Raw genomic sequence first — 24,327 nt, forward strand, 5'->3', positions numbered from 1 at the left:
AAAACTTACAAAACTCACGTTATTACAAAATGCTGTGGTAAAATGTTAACAGACTTTACGATGAAACTGTGTGTTAAGACGGGATAAAATCGCAGGTGTTTTAAACGTTGCTGGACTATGAGACAGTGATGTCCTTTCTGCCCATGTCAGTTTGCACCATCAGCTACAGCTTTTAACAGTACTGGTATTTGAATTAACTGGTTTTCAGGCGGGAGGCACTGCGCTCATTTGTATTTTCAGCCATTTGAAGGGGCAGCCTTTCCAGCAAAAACGGTCAGTTTACTTAGGCAGTAGTGTGGGCAGAAGGGAATTTTGTCTTCAACCAGATGAGCTACCTATGGGTTTTCACTCCATTTATTTGCCTTGTAAATTAGACTCCTGAGGGAAGAGGGGGTTTCAGATGTTTGAAATGCTGTATGCAAAAAGACTATACATTTGTCTCCCTTTTTTGTTTCTTTTAATATTAAACAGCCATTTTCACGGGTAGTTCTCTGTCTTAGGACAGAAAAGCAACACTTGCTAGAAACAAAAGAAAGGGAACAGCAGCAGGGTGTGCCAACTAAAAGGACAGGAGCTGATACAGAATATCATTTGCTGTCATGAGCACACATTCAGCGTTGCACTTCATAAGAGGGAAATGTCCTTAGCGTAGAGAGGCAGATGAATTTTCTTCCCATTTACAGTGAATCTCCTCTCCGAACAGCCAAGGACACAAAGTTCTGTATTTTCTTTTCTTCTCTTCAACTTTTGCAGTAATGTCAAGCTTTCTCTTAACATTTACTTCCCAAGTGAAGCAGACTTTCACAGGATTCGGTAGTTAAAGGAAAAAAACATGGAGTAAATTAGCAAATACTTTAACGGATTCTTGCCTGGGGGGGTTCAATATTCAGTTATGACTCAGTCCTCTCAAAATCATGAGATTGGCTTAGTCAATTTTTTTTTTTTTTTCCCCAGATGAACCCATTCCCAACTCTTGTTATTTGGGACAGACACGGGCCAGCTTTGCTCTGCCAGCACATGGGCACGCAGCCACCTGCTCTCCTGCCGGAGAAACCCTCAGCACACGGCCTTTCACGGGCTTTTGAGGCAAACCCCTTACTAATTCCTCAGGGGCAGCCTGCCTGCACGCTTGCATTTCCTCAGCTGCGTTTCTCCTTCGCGGCATTGCCTCACGCTGGTAGCACACCGTGCTACCTTGCCCAGGTTTCTCAGCTGGGCCAACGGTTCCATGGCTACAGGCCGAGCAGCGCCGGACCAAGCTCCCGCCGCTGACTCTGCAGGCGGCAGGCTCGGCCCAGCCTGGGCCCTCATGGCCACCCGCCTAACGGCGGCTCCCCCGCCCCAGACGATACCCAGGGGCTGAAGGGGCAGTGTTTTAGCAGCCTCGCCCTCCTTCCCGCTTCGGGCTGACACGCTCCCCTCTCGGGGAGGCAGCTCCGCGGAGAACGTCGCCCCCGCTGCCGAGTCCCTTCCTCACGGCCGCCCCATCCCCTGCCCGGCCGCCACTGCGCCTGCGCCGCCACCGCCCGTAGCCGCCGCCTGGCCCGCCGCAGGCGCAGAGGCGCGCCCGCCCGCCCGCCTCTCCCCAGCGGCGCTGTGCGCAGGCGCAGTACGCGCCGCCCGCCCGCCCGGCTGGTGCGTGCGAGAGAGAAGATGGCGGCGGCGGGGGCAGCAGCGTGAGGCGCCCGGGAGACGCCGAGCTCCCCACGGACGCGGGGCACCATGGCTGTGAACAGCGCCCAGGTACTGTCCGCTCCCGCGCTGCCGGCCTGGGGTGCTGTGGGGACCCGTGACGGGCTCCGAGGGGCGGCCGGGGCCCGCGGCGCGCCTCGCCGTGGGGGGGAGCGTGGTGGCGGGGAGTAGGCCCAGGGTGATGCTGCAGCTTCATTGAATCTCCTCGGGGCGGTGGAGGGGCCTCGCCGCCGGTCGGGACGGCGGCCTCCCGCGCTGCCGGCCGCGGCCCTGCCCCGCGGAGAGGCCCGGTGTGCTGGGGCTCGGCCCCGCGCCGCACCGGTGTCAGCGCGCCTCGGCGAGGGGGAAGGAGCGGAGGGGAGGGGGAGGCCTGGGGGAGTCCTGTGCGGGGTCAAGTCGGGGCTGTACCCCCATCTGAGCCGCTGCGGGGCAAGGGTGGTTGGAAGAGACTTGAGAGGTTGGGTTTGGTTTTTTTTGGAGGGGGGGAGAGACAGAAGTGATTCTATAATGAGAAGGGAATAAGGAGATTTGTAAACTAATCCCCCCTCCCCCCCGCCCCCCTCCGCCCAAACACTCAATAAACCTCAGTGCTGCATTGGGGTGCAAAGGGCTGAGTGTTGCAAGATTGCTATGCGTGGGGATGCGTGTGCAGTTTCCCCGTCTCCCACTAACTAAACCAGCAAGTGGATTTCTGCACGGAGGTAAAAAAAAAACACACCACCCAACTGCAATCGTGGTAGTTTTTCACTGGAAGTTAAAAGCTCGATTCCTGGTCTAATCTAGGGTGTGCTTAGAGGAAATGATTGAATGAGTTAGCTTTGCTATTTCTTTCCTCTACGGCTTTTCTCTCAAAAAACCTTTAAAGCAAAAATGTCAGGCAGCACGTGTGGTGCACTGAGGTGTGTATTTGCAAGACTTGATACAACATTGTCTTAAATAATAAATTTCATAAAACTTTGGTTGTGTTAAAGATAATTTTATTAAGAAACCTTGTATTTTGTGGTGGAAAATATCTTTCCTAAAATTTAAGTGTTTTAAACAAGGTGATGCTTTATTCTGAAATCTGTGGGGTTTTTTCCGAAACTCAGTTAAGATACACGTGTAATAAAGTTGTGCGCTAGTGGCACTGACAATGATTTTTCTGTAAAGAAAAGTTTGTAATCGGTGAAAACTGTCATGACATTTCTTGTCCAGCTTGATTTATTTATGTTTGAGAGAGAAAGGGATGTGATTTTATTAATGTGGGTGTTCTGAGGGCAGTTGCATTTTCTGGAGTTTGTTTAAAATTTAAAATTGTTTTAGAATTTTGTATCCTTCAATTTTTCTTTCTAATTGCAGGGAACTTGATTTTGGACTTTTTTTTTTTTTACTATCCTAATGAATAATAGTTGGAAGGATTCAGTGTCCAACTCGGAAGCTGTTTTACTCGCTGCTTTCCCCTCCCCTCAGTACTAGACAGCAGTGCGTGTGGTCAGTTTGATAAGACCGGGTTTTACACTGCAGCTTTTTTCTTGATTTAGGAGAATTAAGAACATTTTTGTGTCTATACTTAATCAAGTTGGTGTACTTTGAAATGAAAAAAAAGTTCAGCTGATGAGTTAGTTTATGGTGAAGCAGTGCATAGCTGTAATTAAAACTAGCCTGTAAATTCATCTTTAGTCATAACTTGTACATACACTATATAAAATCAACCCCCTCTATAGGTAAAGATAGATGTTTCAGTCTTGTGAGGATCGCTGTTTGTGTATAATTCAGAAGCAAATCTGTAAGATACTTTCAGTTAATGCGTTGTTCATATCATTAAATAGCCAATTTTTGGGTTTTGTTTTTTTTTTCCCCAAATGTGAACAGTTTATTGAAATGTATGGGATTTACGTGAATACATATGCTAGAGCAATATAGTGCTGTAATGCTAAAGTAACGTAACAGTGTTTTGACGTCTTGGATGGAGAACCTGAAGATAAGTTCAGGGATGCAGTTTTACATGTAGATGTTTCCTTTTTATTTTAGGATGGTAGTGTTGCAGATCAGTAGAAAAATTACAGAGTTTTGATCAAAGTTGTCTGTTCTGAGCACAGGACTGAATAACATTATTTAGTCATTGTGTTCATGTCCTAATGCAGAGTCCTAGGCAAAAGTGCTTAGTTTTTCTGTGTGACTGTAATTTGAGTGTATCGTAATTGAGACTTTTTTTTTTTGTCACATGGGAGAAAAAAGTCTTGAAATCATGCTGTTCTAATAGCTAAAATGCGTAGTCAGGTTTCTGTCAGTGAATGGATTCATGTCATAGCGGGCAGAAATATTTCATCAGTCAGTTTGCACGTTCTAACAAAGAAAACATAGCATATATTTTCAAAGGGGTGTTTTGGATGGCCAGCTAGTCAGCAAGCACATGAGTATGTGGTAACACAGTTTAGATGTTGCTGGTTGTTTGTACCTCTGTATTCCATGTTATTATTTCATAATAATTTAATAAGATACTTAAGTGTTGCTGTCAGTTTTCTGGGCGTGTTCTGAGTGTATTCCAAATCTGTAAGAATTTTTTTTATTAAGGTGAGCTAGAAGTAAACCTGTTGTATCTTTACAGGTTTTGTATGACACTACAGATGTTGAGCTGATTTAACACTGGATGTAGTTGAAAACATTTAGCATCGAGGTAATCTAAAAATGTTCTTAAAAAAAAAGACATTTTAAAGACTATTTCCCTGTTTGGAAAGAGTAATGCTCTGTAGGAACTGTATAAACAGTTGTTTTAGCCACTTTTCCTAATGTTTTTCATAGAAAGAATTAATACAAATGTGTTATTTATAGATCTTGTGAAAACAAGTTAAGCAGAAGAAAGGATACCAATAGCAGAATGAATAGTTTATGCTTGTTTTGTTCTTTCACCATTACTGTGGTGTCAAATTAACTCAGTGCCTTTTTAAATGTACCATATTGCCCCAAACCCCAACTGAAGTAAAAACCAGTAGAGTTTGCATTTGGAAAAAGCTGAACAAGCTCATAAGCTGCTCATCCTCACCCAAGCCTGTGTCTGGCCTGGCAACCAGAATAACTGGAACTTGGAACAGGGCATGCAATCCGACTCCCTGAAATACTGCACTGCAAACTACCTCTTTATGGCTGGCTTGGAGTGTTGCTCCCTGGCAGGGTGTAGTTTGATGTTCCCTTAAGCCAGTGCTGTTTCTGGAGGAAAAGGAAAAAAAGAAAAAAGTAGCAGGCATGCATTTGTTCTGTGCTGTCTTTGCACTGTATTGCCTGATGTTTGTGTGTGACTTTGATTGGGAAATTGATCTGGCTCAAAAATAATCTTAAAAAAAAGGTTGTTATGCAGCTGGATGAGTTTCTTATGGTGCCTTGCTTGCATCCGTGCAGATGTGTCTAATGTTACAGTATCTTTACAGGCAGAAAGAAGTGTTTGGAGGGAGGGCAATGTGGATTCTGCCTGTCAGGTTCCTGAAATGTGCTGAAAACTATGGGGGACACCCTGAACACAAAATTAAAGGTGGCTCTGGGCAAGGGCTGCTGGTGGGTATATTTGGAGAGAGGTGTCTGAGCGTATCATCCTGCTGTAGCTACTGCTTCTCCCGTCCTGCTCAGTAGCTCTTCTGTCTTTTAAAGGGGTAAGGAAGCTGTGTTTGTCTCCCTCCCTCCCGGCCCCCCCCCCCCTTTTTTTTTTGTCAGGCTTTTATTGCTTAGAAAGGGCTGGGTTGGTCATTTTGCTAGAACTTCTGCCTCTGGAGTGAGTAGTTCTAGGCTTCCACGGTCTCGGGAATGCAGGCTGCAGCTGAAGTTGTGAGCTTAGGTAGCCAGAAGGTATCGTTTCCCTTTCTAAAATCTGAATGGTGAATCCACTCAGAGTACAGTGGGTGAATGTGGGTTGGTTAACTTAAAAAAAGGAACTCTTGGAAAACTGACATAGAACTTAAATTTTGAACTATATGGCAGCATGCAAATAATAGAATAAAACCCACAATTTTTGTGAATCACTGCTATTTATTCTGTGTGTTGTAGACTATAGCACTGATTCGGAGACTTTAGAATGGATCCAGCCGTTTACCTATTAATAAATCCAGTTTTTGTAGGCAGTTGCTTAGACGCACTGCTTTTTCCATTCATGTAGCTGTTAAAATACTTGTAAAGTTAAGTGGGTTTTTGTTCACAGGTAAACTGAGCAGTCTGATTTCTGTTTAGTGATACACATGCAACATGCTGTGTCGTACAAAACAGCCAAATCTGTTGTAATGGAAGTTGCTGGCCTTGGGCCATTGGATTATAGTCATTTGTCACTCTAATGCCATTTCAGCAGTGTAGATGTTCATTTCCAAAGAATTAAACATGCTAGAACTGCGGTTTTTCTTTTTGATGGAAGTGTTTTATGTGTGATCATTAAACATACAGCTGGGGATTATGGAACAAAGGGTTATGCTTCATGGTGAAAAAAAGTGTGTGTGTACACAAACACACTTCAGAATGGAGAAGTCTGATGTTTTAAAATAAGTAATCTAAACCCTGTTTTTACTTTATAAAATTGTAATGTATGTGTTTAAGACTACATGTTTTAAGTATGCCTAGCAATGTTTGCCATGTTGATTATTTTTAAAACACTTCAAGTGTTTGTGTTAGCTTAGCACTCAAGTGAATATATTCGTTAACACTATAGAGTAAAACTTTGAAGTACATCAGTCTTTTTCCTTTTGTATTTGACTCTCTGATACCTAATTTAATTGCAAATACTCTTGATATTTTAAATACATGTAAAAACTTTTCCTTCTTGTTTGGCAGCATAAGATTTAGTGATCTTTGGTGCATGCTGCAAAGTCTGTTTTTCTTCATCTGTGGTTAGGCAGGAGGTAGCTTAAATAACAGTAGCCCTAACAGTGTTTGTTTAAGGCTTATTTAAGTTATACACCTTATGGAAAAACATCTGTTTAACACAAAATTAAGAAAGGCCTTTTTGAGATCCTATGATAGTCACAAATGTTAGTGCCATACAAACTGAAAGAAATGTGCAAGAGTGCTTTTGGGAATTTTGCTGCATACAGTTTTATATCTGAATTCATATCGCGTATGGAAGTTTTAAAAGGAACATTGTATGTTATTTGCTTTGGAATTATCGTAGGGCAGAAAGGGATATGGATCAGCTTCCATTGAATGTAATGCTAACACAAACTGGAAAATCATGTAAGGATTCTGTAACTTTTTTACTTTATTGAAAAAGGAAAACCCCCGATTGGGCTTCAGCCTAGAGGTGGAAGAGAAGAATGCCCTATCTGTAAGAAACTGCAAAGAAGAACTTATCTCTAAAGGCATTGTGAAAAGATACATTTGAAAAAATGTCTAAGAAAGTAGGCTTTCTTCAAAGAATTGAGTGTGTGGAAGACTTCTCTCTGTTTTGTTTGAATCAAACTGAACATACTAGCAGAAATAGCAGTGCTGTGTTCCCCCAGTGCAGCGGACGTGTTTTTTCGTACAACATTTAGTCTGCTGTAGTGATTCACAGGTTTCCTGCCTCATTTTTCCCCATGAATGTTGCAGGCTGGCAATGGATTTACCAGTGTAACTTAAAATACAGAAGTTGTATATATTCATGCAAAGAAGTGAAGGCTTTTGTTGTGAAAATGTTTTGTCATCTTGGAGTGGGATTCCTTTGTAGACAGTGTAGCAACATGTTACTGATAATGATTCGTGTAGTATCAAGGTAATTTTCTTCTTGTCCTGAGTACTTAACAGCTTTGCCATATGCACATACCTGTCTCAGCAGGAACATGTATCTAATTTGCTCTTTAGCCTGTATTGCAAAAATACGCATGTTTTAAGTTGGTTGAACCTGTTACTAGCTTTGAAAACTCCTGGAACACAGGTGGGATTACCAGGTATCGGATTGCAAGAGTGACTTTAGATGTGCTGATCTATCCAGACTTCACATGCTGTACGTGGTACCAAACCACAGGTATTCTCGCTCCTATTTTGTCGGGTGAAGCAGAGTTGCGGTTGCAGATGGCTCTTCCTTGAACAGGCCGAGTGTAAGTTTTAAAGAGCAAGATGAATTCAAAGCTAACCTTCTTTACAAGGTGGGAGTTAAAGAAATTACTCTGGCAGGAAAAAAAGGGGACATAAAGGCAAGATATTGATAGTCCCTTTGATTCTTGCTGCAAGCATTAGGATGGATGGAGAGGGAAATGGAAAAGTTCAGTTGCTTAGTTTAATGGTAGCAACAGACAATTAATCGTATTCAAATAATGTTTTTGGACCGTGCTACTTAGGCTTTGATTAAAAATTATGCTATACTGGTACATGATATGGGATGGTCTTGTAATTTTAGGTAGGGGTATGTATGCTAAAAGGAGAGGCAAATAAAGCAGAGAGAGAAAGAGTCATTGTCAGTGCCGGTTACAGCTGAATTGCAAGAAGAATCAAGTTTTCTTGAGTTCCAGTCTACTTCAGTCTATCTGTTAAATCATATCGTCTCTACTAATAGCTAGCTGTTACCCAAGAAAGTAAGAAATAGTGTTGTAAAGTCCCTAAAGCATGGAAAACCTCACTTGCTGTTCCTCTGCTACCTTTGGGATACAAAACCAAAGCTGCCATTGTTTAAAATTTCTGTGGAGCACTGTAGTTAATTGATATAAAGTTGGAAAAAAGTCAAAGACAACTTATTTAGGCAGTTCCCAGTGCCCATTTCCTTCTCAGCTAAAGGCTGTGACCATAGGCTGTTGCCCCTTGACAAGAAGTTTAAGCTTCCACGAATCACAGATAGTGAAAGCTCCCTAACAAAACTTAAGACCACAAAAAAGTGTTTATGCTGTTAATATGCATTCACAGCAACCAAGAATAAGATACATAAAATTATCATCCTAGCATTGCAAGCTACAGAAAATGTAAGCGCAGCAGAATCATAGAAGTGTGAAAGAGGAGTAGTCAGCTTTCAGAGCAGAAGAAATTATCCTCTTGAGTCTTCTCATGTCAACAGGTTTGCATTCTCAGTCTTTTGAACTTTATGTGTTGTTCAAATGCGACACTGAATTGTGTTGGTCACTCATGTTGCTGAGTCAAAATGACTGTGAATACCAGATGCTGGCGTGCAGTGTTTCAGATGTTGCCAAAGACTGAGAGTTTCTTTAATTGAGGAGGATAAAGGCAATGGACATGTATTACACTTAATACTAATGATTGTCACATAAAGGCTGTTACAGTTTTCTCCTTTGGTGTAATTGCATCCTTAAAATAGAGAATTCCTTGAGTACTCATCAGTGTTCACCCCTGGAACAATGCGTTAGGGCAGCTGTGCGCATTTTCTCCCTTTGCTTTGTGCTGCTGATGGGAAGTTGCAGTGGGCTAGAGGGATCCCTTATTCCTAGAAGCAGTGCTTGATTGCGTGCTGAGCTGCATAGCATGTGCATGTACAGTATTTTCATGGTAGCATGACTTTATAGTAGTCCAATTTCTTTTTTTCTAGCCAGAAATCTTAGGGCTTAGCTAAGAGCTAAGGTATTTTATAGTCACTTGGTTTGTATTCCAAATTTTGTGTGTTTGTGCTTCAGATTTAGTTATTTTAGGACAGTTTAAAAAAAAGTGCTTGCAATTAGTGAACAGCTGTTTATTGTGTTATCTTTGAAGGTCAGCTCCAGGTGTGAGTGTCCAACACATTCAGTGTGCTTACTGACTAGCCAGAGGTTGCAATATTTGATAATGGCAGATATCACTAATTTGAAACTTAATTCAGTTTGTATTTTCTGCCTTATTTGCAAACCAGCCATTTTGAACAGTAATATGAATGACTGAGCATGTTTACCAAACATGTTTTTATGATTTGCAAGAGTTTTTTGTTGGATTTGGGACCAAAGGAGGCAATGTATAGCCACATGAGAAGCATGTTCTTTCAAAAGCTGCCTAAATTACTGTTGTTTGAAAGTATTATAAATTTGCAGTATGCAGGCTGAAATATGAGGGTGTAGTTTCATCGTTGTTGCTCAGCCTTGTCAGCGTTGTGGATTAGATGGCAATTTGCTAGTATTTACGTGGGATCCCCTAAAATGCTCTCGGTCTTCTGTACCGTAAGTGGATGAGGGCAAGGATAGAAGGTGCTGGAGCTGCAGATGTGCTCGTGGAGGCGAATGGGGTGAGCAGGGACACTGCAGAGAGCAGCTCCTTCTGCCTCTGTCCTTGTAGTGAGGAAGCTGAAGAGCCAGTGCTGCATTGTGCTTGTCTGTCCTGCCGTGTTTCGATATGCCCGTTTGTAGGTGGCTGGATGTACAGGCCAAGGAAGTGGTGACTCCAGCTTCTCCCTGGATGGAGAGGGTACATGAGCTATCTGATCTCAGAGCATTGTGGACTTTATTAGTAATAGTATGTCAGAGTATACTCTGGATTAGTCCCTTTTTTGCCTTCAGAAAGCAAGAGAATTTCAGTATCTACAATATTGTAAATGAGTTGGGAAATACCTTGTGTGCTCTGTTTTGCATTCTGTTCATTCATATGTGCAGAAGAAATCTGAATGGTAACAGAAGATCTTGTGCAAGAAAAGACGTGAAATAGCACTGCTATCAGTGTTATTCTTTTGAAATGAGCTACCAAAAAAACCCCCAACCAAACTCCCCCCCAAAGTCTTAAAATTGACAGCATTGTTACCAAATGGTAAACCTGCTGCCACGTTTATACCCAGTTTTTAATGCTGCCATTTAAACATCTGGGTGTTTAATATGCTTACTGTCTGTGCTTTAGTTGCAGCAGTGTATTAATCTGTGCATTTGTTTTAGTAGCTATCTTGCATCTACATAAAATTGTATTGCAGATACTTAAGCTCTAAAACTAACTCAGGAGGAGGTGGAATATGTGCGGTGTCCCAGTTTTCATTTTAACTTGCATATCACTTCAAAATACACAGTTGCTGCCACGGGCAGTGCCAGATCCTCTCAGGTTTCCACCTGCTGCTTACCATGCGTCAGGCTGGTAGAAGAGATGGACGGCTGCCTGTATACCGAGAATCAAAGCAATACATGGTGTCCTCAGTTTCTGTCTGCCAGGGGATGTACGGCATAGACGCATGTCATGTGGTGAAGTGGTGGAAGGGGCTTGAGTTGCTGCAGCGAGAAAATAGAGTAAGAACATCTGTAGAATTACTCTCAAACTGCAGCAGTCACAGAGCTTAAAATATAGGAGTCTTTATTATGTTGTAGTAGTTGTGTTTCGTTTGTATGATCCCCTTGACTCATTTACTAATTTTTTTTCACAAGTTCTCTGGTTTATTTTTGGCTGTTTCTCTATGAGATTATAACCCATTTTTAACAGGTCACAACTTGCAAAAGTTGGAAGGCTCATTCTTTCTTGGTCCTGGTCACTTGAACCTTTTGCTTTACCCTCGTTCCTCATCTTCTCTTAACCCTGATTACCTCAGTGCAAAAAAAGAAAATCATCTGGATCATTTTCTCTCAGACTAAGTATAATCATCTCGCTGATCATTCAGCCTGTGCCAGAACTGCACAGCAGTAGAGGTGGGATTGTGAATCCAGCAAAACAAAAAGGCGAGAAAAACCTGTGTGGCTTTGGTGAATGGAGTGGGTGGTGCTTGATTTTAGTGATGGCCCAGATTTTTTTCTTACTGTCACCATTAAATGTGTAGTGCCTTGCTGGAGTGGTTACTCCTGTACGACCTCTGGGTATCATTAGCTTTTGCATTGTCTTTTTTTGTTTTTGGTGGCCGATGTGGTTTTGATAAGAGTTTGCACCACATTTATATCGCTGTTAAACTTTCTGGGTTAAATCTCACAGAATCACAGAATGGTAGGGGTTGGAAGGGACCTCTAGGGATCATCTAGTCCAACCCCCCTGCCGAAGCAGGGTCACCTAGAGCAGGCTGCACAGGACCTTATCCGGGCAGGTTGTGAGTATCTCCAGAGGAGAATCCACAACCTCCCTGGGCAACCTGTTCCGGTGCTCCGTCACCCTCAGAGGGAAGAAGTTCTTCCTCCTGTTCAGCTGGAACTTCCTCTGCTTCAGTTTGTGCCCGTTGCCCCTTGTCCTGTCACTGGGTACCGCTGAAAAGAGTCTGGCCCCATCCTCCTGACACCCACGCTTAAGATAATTATAAGCATTTATAAGGTCCCCTCTCAGCCTTCTCTTCTCCAGGCTAAACAAGGCCAACTCCCTCAGCCTTTCCTCGTAGGAGAGGTGCTCCAGTCCCCTCACCATCTTCATAGCCCTCCGCTGGACTGTCTCCAGTAGTTCCTCATCTTTCTCGAACTGAGTAGCCCAGAACTGGACACAGTACTCCAGATGGGGCCTCACTAGGGCAGAGCAGAGGGGCAGGAGAACCTCCCTCGACCTGCTGGCCACAGTCCTCTTAACACACCCCAGGAGACCACCGGCCTTCTTGGCAGCAAGGGCACACTGCTGGCTCATGGTCAACTTGTCATCCACCAGGATACCCAGGTCCCTCTCCACAGACGTGCTCTCCAGCAGATCTGCCCCGAACCTATACAGGTGCTATGGGTTGTTCCTCCCCAGGTGCAGGACCCTGCATTTGCCTTTGTTGAACTCCATCAGGTTCCTCTGTGCCCAGCTCTCCAGTCTGTCCGGGTCTCGCTGCATGGCAGCACAGCCTGCTGGTGTATCCGCCACTCCTCCCAGTTTTGTGTCATTTCACTCAGCTATAGTTCTGAGCATTCAGCACTTGCAAAATTTAGGGTTGAGAAGCAAAGTTAGGACTTCAGAAGGGGCATATCAGTCCTGGGTAGGTGGGCTTAACTGCCTTCTGAAGGTGCTAATCTGTATTCCTTGTCAGGATGGAGTCCAGATAGCTAATTTTTACTTCACCTCATTTTAGACTGCTTAAATCCTGCCCGGAGTAGTTGCTTGTGAAAAGCATTGTGTGGGTGACCTGTCTAGCCGTGGTGCTGTTAGGAATAGATTTTCATTTTCCACAGCATTTAGCTACAGTTATTCAGAGGCCAGCTGTTTTTCCCCGCTTTTCATTATATTCCAGTGTATTTTTCAGCTTGCTTGACAAACTGAAACAGCAGTCTGCTCACTGCCCAAGGTGGAATTGTCCCCTGGGACAAGGACTGTATTGATCCTGTTAGGTATTAGTCCTCTGCAAAGATGTGAGTACTGGAAACGAGCAAAGCAATTACTGAATGTACACAAACTAGTGGGAATAAAATGAAGATACAAGCAGTCTGAATTTTTGTGCAGCCTTGCTTTTGATTACAGAAGCATAATTTTTAGTGTGATTTCCTTATTGTAAATGGTAGGGTGCCATCCTAAACCTCACATGTTGCATCCGCAAGGTTAGCGCCTTTACCTACATGGAAGGAGCATTCGCTATTCAAGCGCATGGAGCAGTTCACAAGAGAGAGAGTATTATTAAAGAAGCTGAGGTGTATATTGCTGTAACTGAATTAGACTTCTGACAACAGTAGAAGGATTATGCGATTCCAGAATTTTGGGTGATAATTCAGCTTTTGGAGAGGAGAGTGGTCTGGCAGGCACAGACCAGTTCTTTCAGTGTTGGTTTTTTTTTTTTTTTTTTTTCTTCTGTGCTGTCTACCAAGAACTTCAGATCCTGTGTCATCTCCTCACCTAACTCTTGTTCCTCATCAAGCCAATTGTGATCTCTTTCTTGAACTACTTAAAAATGTGCTTATATTCAAACTTGTTTAATTTCTTAAAACTCAGTGTCTTGTTGCACTTTTTCTTCCTAGAGCGCTAGTTCTCTTTTTTTCTTTGTGGTATCCTCATCCAAGTCTGTATGTGTTAGTTCTACTTTTTTAAATTGTGGATTTGGTGGATAAAATTTCCCTATGAGGTAAATTCAGGTATAGAAAGCAAAGGCGGCTTCCTCTGCCGGGGTGCTGCCAAGCACCTCTGAAGCTGGCTAGCTGGAAACCACTGCAGGGAAAGCCTGGCTTTGTTCGGGTAGCCCAGAGCATTCTGCCTTGCTGGGGTAGGAATGTAGTGGCTCCTCAATACTGTGAACTGTGTGGATGGTAGAAAAGATGCATGTGCCGTTCTTCCACCTGGAAGAATTGAGAGAAACTTGTTGAAAACAGTGCTTCAAAATCTGAGTTGGTAAAATACCTGCTAAATAAAGGTTTTTGTAAACCTCAGAAAAATGCTGATTTATACAGCTTGTCTGGAATTTGAATGGACTGCTGTGAGGTGTTCAAAGACAATTTGCTAATTAATGTGGCCAAAGCAGTGTTCTCCAGATGCAAAACTGATTTTACTGCCATATTGTTCCAAGTTTGTTCTGCTGTAGGTGTCTGGCGCAAAAGGTTGGAGCCCTAATGATTTTAATGTGGCAGAGAAAAAAATCGCTAACACCAAGGTTTTTCTGGTGGGAAGTATTAGATGGAATTAGCAAGAGATTGTTTTGCCTGCCCCACCTATAATAAAATAGTAGTTAAACTGGCTGTGTTCTTGAGTAACGTCATGTTTCACCTTCTCTCTCCTTAGTGCTTATCATGCCATAGTAAATCAGAAGAATTCAGATCTTAATTATTTTTCTTCTTCGTGACAGGATAGGTTAACAATTCGCACATTAGACTCAGTAACTAGTTCAGTGCAAGCAGAGCTTGAAGTAAATGTGTTTGCTCAATTATGAGCAACCAGCTTGAAGCTGGTGTTTTCAGACTCTTCAAGGGGGTGAAAACGGAGGCTTAGCAATACGTGTTTTACCGACCACTGGTTTTGAATTGAATACTGAGGAAGGACCTATCTAACCATTTTGGAAGCACGTATTTTTCTTTTGGTATTTGCAAGGACTGCTGCTTGGAGAATTTAATAAGACAGTATTTTTGTTTGGCTTTTATTTTGATTTAACATTGTAAGAAAATAGGTTGGAAAATGTTACTTCTCTGGATCGCAGGCAGATGTTCTGTGGGCTTGTAGTGGTGGAGCTGCTGGTGTGAAGGTGTCAGAGATTTCATCTTTTGCTTTCCGAAGAGCTAAGAATTTGATGTAATCAGCTCTGACAATTCAGTTGTTAACTTCCCTCTTGCTTGTTGGCTGGAATGCACTTTCCAGGTATTCCTGCTGTAGTCCCAAAATGACTGCTCTTCACTGCAGCTCTTGTTGGCATAACATGTGAACTTGCGTTCTTGCCTTGGGTTCCAGTGGAAGGTCCAAGGAATGTATTTTCTTCTGTTTCAAAAAGAGTAAAGCAAGAATACCTGATACTCTTTCATAGGATGCAACTTAAAAGGTATATAAAATATAGATAGAATCTTCCTGTCACTGGACCATTGCTTTGTGATCACGTAAGTGATGTAGCTGCGTTGTGCTCCTTATGCTATTGTTATTTACAAAATAAAATTGTGGCTGGTTTTGGACGTGGGGTTTTTTTGTTTGTTTTGTGGAACAGAAGAAAAATACTGGTTAGGGAAAGCTTTAAATGTGAAACAGCAGAGGTATTTGCTGGAGCAGTCCTGATTTGGAGACCAGAAGATAAGAGACTTTCCATGGTTGGAGAAGGTACGCCACGCTCATAAACGCAGTGAGGTGTAAGATGATGGGTTGGTTTTTATTCTTCCACTCTCTTTCTCTCCCCACTAACTGCAGTCAGCACTTCACAGACAGCTTCCTTGAGCTAGTTGTGCTTCTGGCAGCTGCTCTTTGTTTGAAGTGGAAGAATGCTAACAAGCACCTCGTTTTTGGTACTAGAATAAAGAGAGTACATAAACAGAATTTGTTTGGGTGTGAGAAACTGGCTCATGTTTTGGCAGTTTTTTGTAGGGTTATTGTTTGGTTTGTTGCTCCTATTTGAAATATGTTATGTAATTGATGAATAATAATGAAAGAGCACAACCTACTCTGCTTTCGTGGATATTTGAATTACGGTCTTCAGGATAAACTGTTCTGATCCACATTGTGCCCCTGTGATGGTGTCAGGCTGTAAGAGCCATTTGGTCATTAAAGCTGCCCTTCCAGTAAGACTGTGGCTGCAACTGAATTTTTACTAACTTGTGCTTTCATACTAGCCAGTGATCTGGTTTTTCCTCTGATCAGAAAATGACCTTTTGAGAATGATCATTCTTTTTTTTTTTTTTTTTTTTTACAATGGAATAAATTCCCCTCTGATTAATTCATGTAAAATGTGTGGAAAATGCCTAACTTTCTTGAGCTGTAAGAATTCTGTAATAACATCCAAGAAACCCTGAAGTGGGAAAAAAAAACAAAACAGGGATGGTACAGTCATGCACTATATTTGTGAATCCTGGAGTGCTTAAGTGGTAGGCAGGCGGAGTTGCACTGACTCATGGGCTTAGTTGACCTACATTTACCTAGCTCTGATCTTTCTCCAGGCACTATGTAGATTGGTTAGTGTTGTAGTTTTAACCTGCAGGCTAGTGATAAAGGACTGTAAGCTGTACTAAGAGTTTGCTCATGATTCCTTGTGTTTTCAACTGTTAAAAGCTTTAACACGTAACCGCTTCACCTTAAAGTACAGCTTCATTTACACACATTTTTATTTCTAAAAATGGACTTTATTTTTCCATAAAAGGGAAAAAAGGATTCTTTCATAAACTGGCTTGCCTAAAATACTACTATTTAGGCTGTGATACAGCTGTAAATACATGGCCAGTGGTCTTCATAGCACCTGGTTATGGGTTGTTGCTGAAAATTCAGAATCCAAAAAAAAAAACCCACCAAAAAACCCCACCACCCTGTTTTTCAGTCTCACAATTTTGCCTGTTTTTATAAGCATTTTACCAATAAATTTCTTGGGATTTGGAAGTTAGGAAACCTTGTTGTATCAAATTAAGTAGTCATCTGCATAGTAAGACTTGATGGATTTCAGCTCAAAATGAAGGAGAACCTGAGGGAAGGTTGTCTGTCCCTATGCTTTTAAAAAAAAAAATTGACAAACTTTGACAAACTGAAAGAGAAGTACAGGGTGAGGGAGAACTACTGTATTTGCTGCTGGGATGACTAATGTGAAAGTGTTTTCTCTGCTAAGAAAACCCAACTGCACTCATACGCATGTGCCCTTTTTTCCTTGCCAGAAAACAGACTTCTGACTGGTTTGTTTTCTTCCTCTACTCCAGCCTGTCCTGATAGCTTTAAGAATAAGTACACTTTGTAGAAGTAGCTCGTTAAGCCAGGATTGTATGGTGTATGGTATACATAAACTATTTCATCATTTCAGTTTATATGTGAACTAGTTCTGACTTGTTAGGCCTTCTGCTTAGATGCAGTGGCATTATTCCTTGCCACCATTAAGTGAAAGCTGTATTTTTAACTTGTTTGTGGAAAAACAGTTGAAGATAGGAGTATTTGAAGCTTAAACTGATTTGACTGGAAGATCTGAAGCTGCTGGTTATTAGATGAAAGCCACGTTAATGCTTCTTGAAAGCAGAAGTTGACACTTCATTTTCCTAGCTTTCTTGTAGCACAGGTGATGCCAAGATAATGATGCATCAGCAGTGCTATTTCTATCCATTTTTGTAGGACACGCAGCTGTGTAACACGTACTCCTTGTGTTCCTTCAGGAGAGAGTTTGTGTTGCTGGACTGGAATACCAGTGGAGATTTAACTACAGGCAGTGGGTTAACATTAGCATTCATTTTTTAAGTGGTTAAGGAGGGCACAGCAAAAAACAGTCAACATGGGGACAGCTTGCAGGTCAGGCATTTTAATCCTTTGGGGTGTTTGGAGAACCCCTTTTACCCCCCTTCTTGGGTTTAGCTCTGTTGCTGCTGCTTTTGTATCCATTGTTAAGCTGACACTTTGTCAGTTATGGTAATCAGAGTTAGCGTATAAATATAAAAGTACTCTTACTTTCATTTCTGTGTGGTAGAAAATAAATCTTCTTGTGTAGATTTATTTGCTTAATTGTTTGTATGTAATTTATCATCTAGATGGAGTTAATATCTTGAAGGTATGAAGGTGATGTCATTGATGAAATGTTTTGTTTAAAGTGGTGTAAAATCTGCTGGAGTGCAGATGTATGTTATGCGATTGTAATAATATTATAGAGATTAACTTAGAATCAAATTCCAGTTTTGTTGTGACTCTTAACACCAGTGACCGACAATCAGGAGGGTTTGGAATGTTGCTCTGAGAGAAGTGTTTACGTGAGTATTTTTTTAAAGAGAACTAGTGTTGGGAGGCAGGTACTCAACACAGGGAAATTTGATCACTTAGACCATGTCAGACTGAACGCTGAAATCAGTGATACCACCTCACTAGTGAGTTTTGGAAACGCAAGCTCAAAGTCCATTCCGCTCTGCCAGCTCAATAGTCTCATTCATTAAATATAGTTAACTTGTATTACGGAAAAAATATATTGCAAATGTGATATAAAAAAAATCATCTGCAAAGTGTTTGTATAATATTCTAGTCTCACAATTTTAAGCTCTTCAAGAAGAATGCAAATATACAGGTCTTCTGGTGTCTTCAGTCACACAAGGAGGAGTTGAGAACTACAGTTTTGTCTGGTTCTTTCAAACATTTTCAGGAACTTAGTTGTCCCTTTTTTTTTTATTTAATACTCCCAAAGCTGTATGAGAATGTTTGGAATTTGATCCCTGAACTTTAATTGCAACATCTTGATAGGTGGAAATAAGGCAAATAAATTACATCTGAAGTACTGGTAACACAAGAAAGTTTAACTAAAAACTGGAGCACCCATGCCACCAGCAGCTTCAGGTGAAGAGATACCATTTTAGAATTGCTCAAAACATATTTAATTTTGCTTTTTTTTTTTTTTTTTAGTTTATGTGTTAGTTTTTGTCACTGTCAGCGTCTGAGAGGAGAGATCTTGTGTACATAATGTACCATCCCACCTAATGCTGTCTCGTTTTCAAGGTTTATTCAAGCATTGTTTGCTTTTACTTTCATCCTTGGTCTCATGGATGTGAGCATCTGCAGTAAAGCATTCGCGTTTGGAAACTCCCAGAAGTTCAGAACTTGTATATCTTAAAACTAGCATTTAAAGATGGATGGAAACCAACCCTTTTGAATAATTTTCTTTTTAAAGTGATTGGTTGTTAAACCTCAATATGGAAGATACTAGATGGAAAAAACGTCGATTTCTGATCATGCAGTGTAAGAAAGACATTTTGTTATGTTGGTATATGTTTACTCAAATTAGTTAAAATCATGTTAATTTTATATGTTTAATAACATTGTACATCTCTGGTAAATGGTTAAATCGGGTTACAGTTGTGAACTGCAAAGTGGAATAGAGCCATCAGTGTGTTTTGGGTTTGCTGTTTTGGTTTTCCATTCCAAAGAGGAGGTTTGGAAACACTGATGAGGAAGTGGAAAGGTAGTAGAGGTAGGGTGTCTCCCCCCCCCCCCCCCCCCAAGAATTTCACAAAGCCTTGTCCTCTCCACGCCTCTTCTGCCTCTATTATTCTAATTTTCCATCTGTTTTTCTTACACAGCTGCAAGTGGAATATCATTGAAATTTATATGACACTGTTTTGGCATTGGTCTTAATCTGTGGCAGAATTCAAGCTCACCAGACTGAGGTATCTTAAGGGATCCTTGAATACACTTAATGCAAGGTTAATGATTGCTTTGGAGAGGTAAATAATGTGGAGAGTAGCGGGAGAAACATGGTGTGAAACATGTGCTCCCAAAACAGTGAGAGAGGATTCCTTTCCAGGAGCCAGAACGGAAAGCTACTAGGTAGGCTGCAGAGATGGTTTGAGAAGGAGAGGGAGATCAGATTTGACTCCGAGTTAAGCCTCTTGGGAATTACATATCCTGAAAAGCAAGTCTAGAGATAATGTTACAGTGAGAAATTTTCAAAACTTCCCCCCAATATTCTCTTAGAGTTTTTCTTCCAAATCCAGTGTAGGTGTAAGACTGGACTCTCTCTTAGAAACGTCATTCCTGCTCTACCTTGTGAGTTACCACCTACACCATTGACTGCTATTTAGCATGCTTTTCAAGCAGATGCTTTTTTGTCTGCGGACATATATCAAAATTATTTTTTGAAATACGTAATTAAATGCTAAACACTATTTTTACTTGGAGAAGGCTGGATTTTTTTTTTTTGCCTTGAAATTTGCTTAGAGCTCTTAAGTAAATAAGCTTCAACTTCTCACTGATGATTTTTTTTTAATATTTTGGGTTTGTACGTTACCATACATACTTTAGTTTATGTATTGTTGACGGCAATAGGCATGGATTTTGCTGACTGGGCCAATTCAGCTGTCTGTTCATTTGCATTGTCATAGTGATTGTGCTCGTCGTTTGCTCAGGTAACTGTACGGTTGTAGTTACTGTAAAGTAAAGAGGCAGCTGATAAGCTGACATGTCGGTAATGGTCGGCATGACAGGCAGCTTACCTCTGAGCAAATCCCAATTTCTTGACTGCGTTAGGGCTGACCGTAAGCAGTCTGTGTCTGAAACCAGCTTTTTCTTCGGAGCTTGTATGGTGAAGTCGCAGTCTGTTAACCATGATTGGGACCTCGAAGTACTGTGACGTACACACAAGTTTAGAGGTTGGTACACAGTAGGGCAGATTAGGATTGACATTTAAAGGATGATTCCTTTAAAGAATGATTTGATGTAGTTCAAATGGGTATGTCTTACGCAAATGCACACCTGAAAATATTAAAATTGGAATTGAAATAGTCTGAAACAGCTTTGAGAAAGTTTTAACCACGTGCTAGTGTGTCTCTGCTGTGTGTTTTAAATACTGTTTACAGTGTGTGGGGTAAATTTGCTAGTGTGTCTCTGCTGTGTGTTTTAAATACTGTTTACAGTGTGTGGGGTAAATTAATGCTGATCATGAGTAGCATGTGTAGGAATTCTATAAATAATTAAACTTTAGTTTGATTGTCCCTGGTGTTAGGTTTCATTTGGCAGTTTGGAAAAAAGCTGATTTTGAGGCTTTTGAAATTATGTGGAATAATTTAGAGGACCCCAAAAGCTCATACTAATAATGAAATTACTTCTTGCAAGGTTGTATCACTTTTATAAAACCCTAGTGCTGTCTTGCCTAAAAACACTTACTACTTAAGCATTTCAGTTGCAGAAAAACCTGTAAAATTTTAATTCATGGTTCAGAGCAAGTACTCTAGTCATGTCTTTCTGAAGCTGTTTCACAGCTAAACCAAGTATTTTCTTACACGGAGATCATTTGTATAGCACCAGGCACACTGATTTCATTGGGATGTGGGATGGATGGATGGATGGACAGACAGACAGCCAGCCAGCAGTTAGGGAGCTAGCGCTGTATTTCAGGTTGCTTAAAATGTAGTGGCTCCCCCGTGTCCTGCATCCTTTTATTGTAGAGATTTGTTGTAGTCGCCAAGTGATGTGATATCTCGGTTCTTTTTCACTTCAGTAGTAGTTGTGCCTTAAAAAGGGTAGAATATTCTGTCATGATAGCAGAGGGTGCTATGTGTGCGGCTTGCAGAAATTATTTCTCAAGAGACGAGGCTGACGTGAGAGCCAGAGGACAGGAAGGTCAGTGAAGTTGGGTAGATTTAATATCATCAGTCATATGGCCTAATAAATTTATTTTGAAACAGTGTTTTTCTTGGTTTATTATGCAGGGGTCTTTTAACTGGTTTACTTTGTGTTTGCAGGTGTGAAGCATTGTTAAATAAAGCCTCATAAAATCAAATAAAATTTTGATTTCTTAAGGCCCAGATGGGATGAGGTTTTTTCCACTGCAATCTGGCTAGGATTAGTTTTTGGGTCAGATGTTGGTAAATTTTTAATGTCTAGTTTTAAATTATGAAAAAACAGTTGCATAGACACAACATTTTCTTCTGTAAATACATCATTATGTAGTAAACCAGTTGTATTAAGATAGTATTAATGATCACTTTGTTTAATGTTAAATTTCATTTGTCTTGTATTCCCTAATTAAAAAAGAAGCACTTCCTTTTTCTCAGAAAGAAGTACCTGTGATACCTCAGTTAAAGATGTTAGTAAATGACAAGACTGTATGGAGGAATTAGGGTTGGATTTGAATAACTTTTAGTAGTCTATAGATGAAATTATTGTTTTGTTGCATGACTGCATCAAAAATAGCTCCTAAAACCAGAATTTAGTTACGAGTCAGCAAATGTGGTTTTTTAGGCATGTTTTTGTAATACGATAAATTGTAGCTGGTATGTTACTGAATAAAAATGATTTGGTTATATTGAGAGCATAAGCCAAGTTTAAGTCCTGTGCCAAGAACTGTGAAGCCATTCACTCAAGTACAGTTTAGGGCTCCTGTTCTGTTTAGGTGTTGCACTGTCTCGGCTGGTAGTTAGCGATTGGTTATGTGAAGGTTTTTTAAAGCATTAACTGTTTCACTGTGCTTCAGACATTTGTATCACGAACGTTCCAGTTCAGTTTGACTGTTAGAATGGTTTGTCGACTAAACCAGGTTATATTTATTTTAAAACACTGAAGTACATTAAAATGGTTAAACTCTTCCCACACATGCGCAATATATGTATAAATCACTTTTTGTGTAAGAGAACTGCATTTTGTAATTGCTGTGGAATTTAGCTTAAACTTAAGCTTTGAAATTTATGAAGGTAGATGGCTGTGAGTCATGCAAGCAGCAAGTACATGAGTTTTATTGGAATAAACCACCTAAAGTCTGAAAAAAAATATTGTGATTGAATTACTGTATCTAGAGTTTGTGGCAACAGCCTGCATGTCACTAGAGATGATTTTTCAAATTTTAAGAGCTTTTTTCTGTGGTTCAACTGCCAGTCTAGTTAATTGTATCTTGATACAGCTAAGCTAAGGATTTTCCATGAGCAAGACTTGATGCTGCTGAAAAAGCTTTTCAGAGGGAAGGGTGGAGAATAGCAAAGAATTGTCTGAAGTGACTGTCCAAGTGTGCTGAAGATGAAGGAGAGTGGTAAGCTGTCATGCACTGATTTAAACTGACCTGCTTTTATCCATAGCCATAATAGTGACTCTTAGTGTGACTATCCTTCCAACGTGCCAAGAGTGTGTCATTAGTGGCATTTGCCAGTGCTCTTTGTCTATTTTGTCAGTTTATTCAACTCCTCCTTCAACTTCCACCTGTTGCAGTATCTGTCTGTGGTCCTGAATGTTCAGATGCTATTCAGATAAGTACAAATGGTGATGGAAGTTTATAGAAGCTTCTAGGTGCTATGAAGTGGCAGCATGTCAGGCCTTTTTGTTGGGAATGTTTCATTTTCTGTAAACTAAATGTAAATTCTCATTTAGTCTGGGGCTTTTTTTGTGGTCTTGTTAGGTACTTTTTTTTTTTCCCTACAGAAACACAGATGCAAATTATCTAAAAGGGTGCAGGAAGATAATGTTGGGAAAAGACATTTCGTCTTAGGCTTGTAATGTGGAGTTTCAGGCACAAGGATAACAATATGCGTAAGAGCAGCTGTACGAAAATTGAGAATATTTTGATCTTGTGTATTTTTCTACGCCTAGGCAGTTTCAGTTCTGTGCTTGTGCAGCAGTGGTACCATCAGTCTTGTGTAACTTGTTAGTTTAGCAGAACTCTGGAAAAGTAAGTCTTGTTTTTTCTGTTGTGAAGTATTGGTTGTTTTGGAAAGTAAACCAGCATGTCTAGGGCGTATATGAACCAATGCAACTTCTCACCCTACATGTTGGTTTAAAACTGGTCATGGGATGAGCTGTAATTTGTCCTGTGATTACCTTTAGTGGGAATTTGAAGAAAAATGTGTTGTATACAATTTTAGAGCCTAAAGTACTTTGCTAAAGACTTGGGAAGGAATTAGGATGAGAGCTGGGATACGAACAGGTGAGTTTCTGGCTTCCAGCACACAGGTCTTTTTGAATGCTGGTATCGTAACAGATTTTATCATGAATTTCTTAATTGTATTGAATATAAATCCTTCTCTAACAAAGATCCTTCTCTTACTTTTAGTATATTTTTGGGGAGTTCAGCCCTGATGAATTTAATCAGTTCTTTGTGACTCCACGGTGCTCTGTTGAGGTAAGATCCACTTTAAACTCCTAGAAATAACATTTTAAAGCTATATGTCTTTGTGTGTATTTGAAATATAACTATACAATTATTTTTTTATCATTCTCTTAGCTTGCTAATTTACAAACCGAAGATATTGAACCAGGAGTCTTCTTTCCGTGTATGTGGATGTTAAGTCAGTTTTTAGAAATAAGAAATTAGTTATTCTGCCTTCCACTTGTCATCTTTCAGAGCTGGAATAGCTGACATTGTAGTGATAGGTTGTTGAAAGTGAATTATTCAGCCCTATTACCTCAGCTTTGATTAGTTTTTTTTTTAAAGGTGGATATAGAGAAAACTTCAGCAGAGTTCTTCATTGTAAGGTGGGCTTCTCAGTCTTGTGAGCCTTTTGAAGCACAGGGATTCTTAATATTTTTTCACAGGTGGAGCACTGCTAACCATCAAAGCTGTGCTTACAAGAAAGGCTGTGCATGAAGTCTGAGAAATGGGTCAATAATGGATAAATTCTAGTGGCAGTGAGAACCACAGAGTGGAAACAGTTTTCTTTGTGTGTTTGAGTTCATAACATACCACAGATAGTATTGTAGATTCTTATCTTACTCTCTGTAGTCCTTGGTAGAGAATGAGGAAACCATTTTCCACTGTAGGGAAGAGTATTATACCATTGTCCTTATCTCCGGACTTGAAAAATAATTTTCTTGTAGGTTAATTTCCGTGTTTTTCCTCCAGAC

At 40.8% G+C, this 24,327-nt stretch overlaps 1 protein-coding gene across 1 annotated transcript in view; it reads left to right on the forward strand.

Annotated features, from left to right (window-relative positions):
- Nucleotides 1-1,635: 1,635 nt before the first annotated feature.
- USP10 (ubiquitin specific peptidase 10) overlaps nt 1,636-24,327 on the forward strand; it is a 56,514-nt gene continuing 33,822 nt past the window's right edge. The window contains exons 1-2 of the mRNA XM_075433749.1: nt 1,636-1,743; nt 23,537-23,605. Of these exons, the coding sequence (XP_075289864.1) occupies nt 1,723-1,743; nt 23,537-23,605 (90 nt within the window). The 5' untranslated portion in view covers nt 1,636-1,722. The remainder of the gene's footprint in view (nt 1,744-23,536; nt 23,606-24,327) is intronic.

Source organism: Opisthocomus hoazin, chromosome 12 (assembly GCF_030867145.1).
Source record: "Opisthocomus hoazin isolate bOpiHoa1 chromosome 12, bOpiHoa1.hap1, whole genome shotgun sequence".
Classification (NCBI taxonomy): Eukaryota; Metazoa; Chordata; class Aves; order Opisthocomiformes; family Opisthocomidae; genus Opisthocomus; species Opisthocomus hoazin.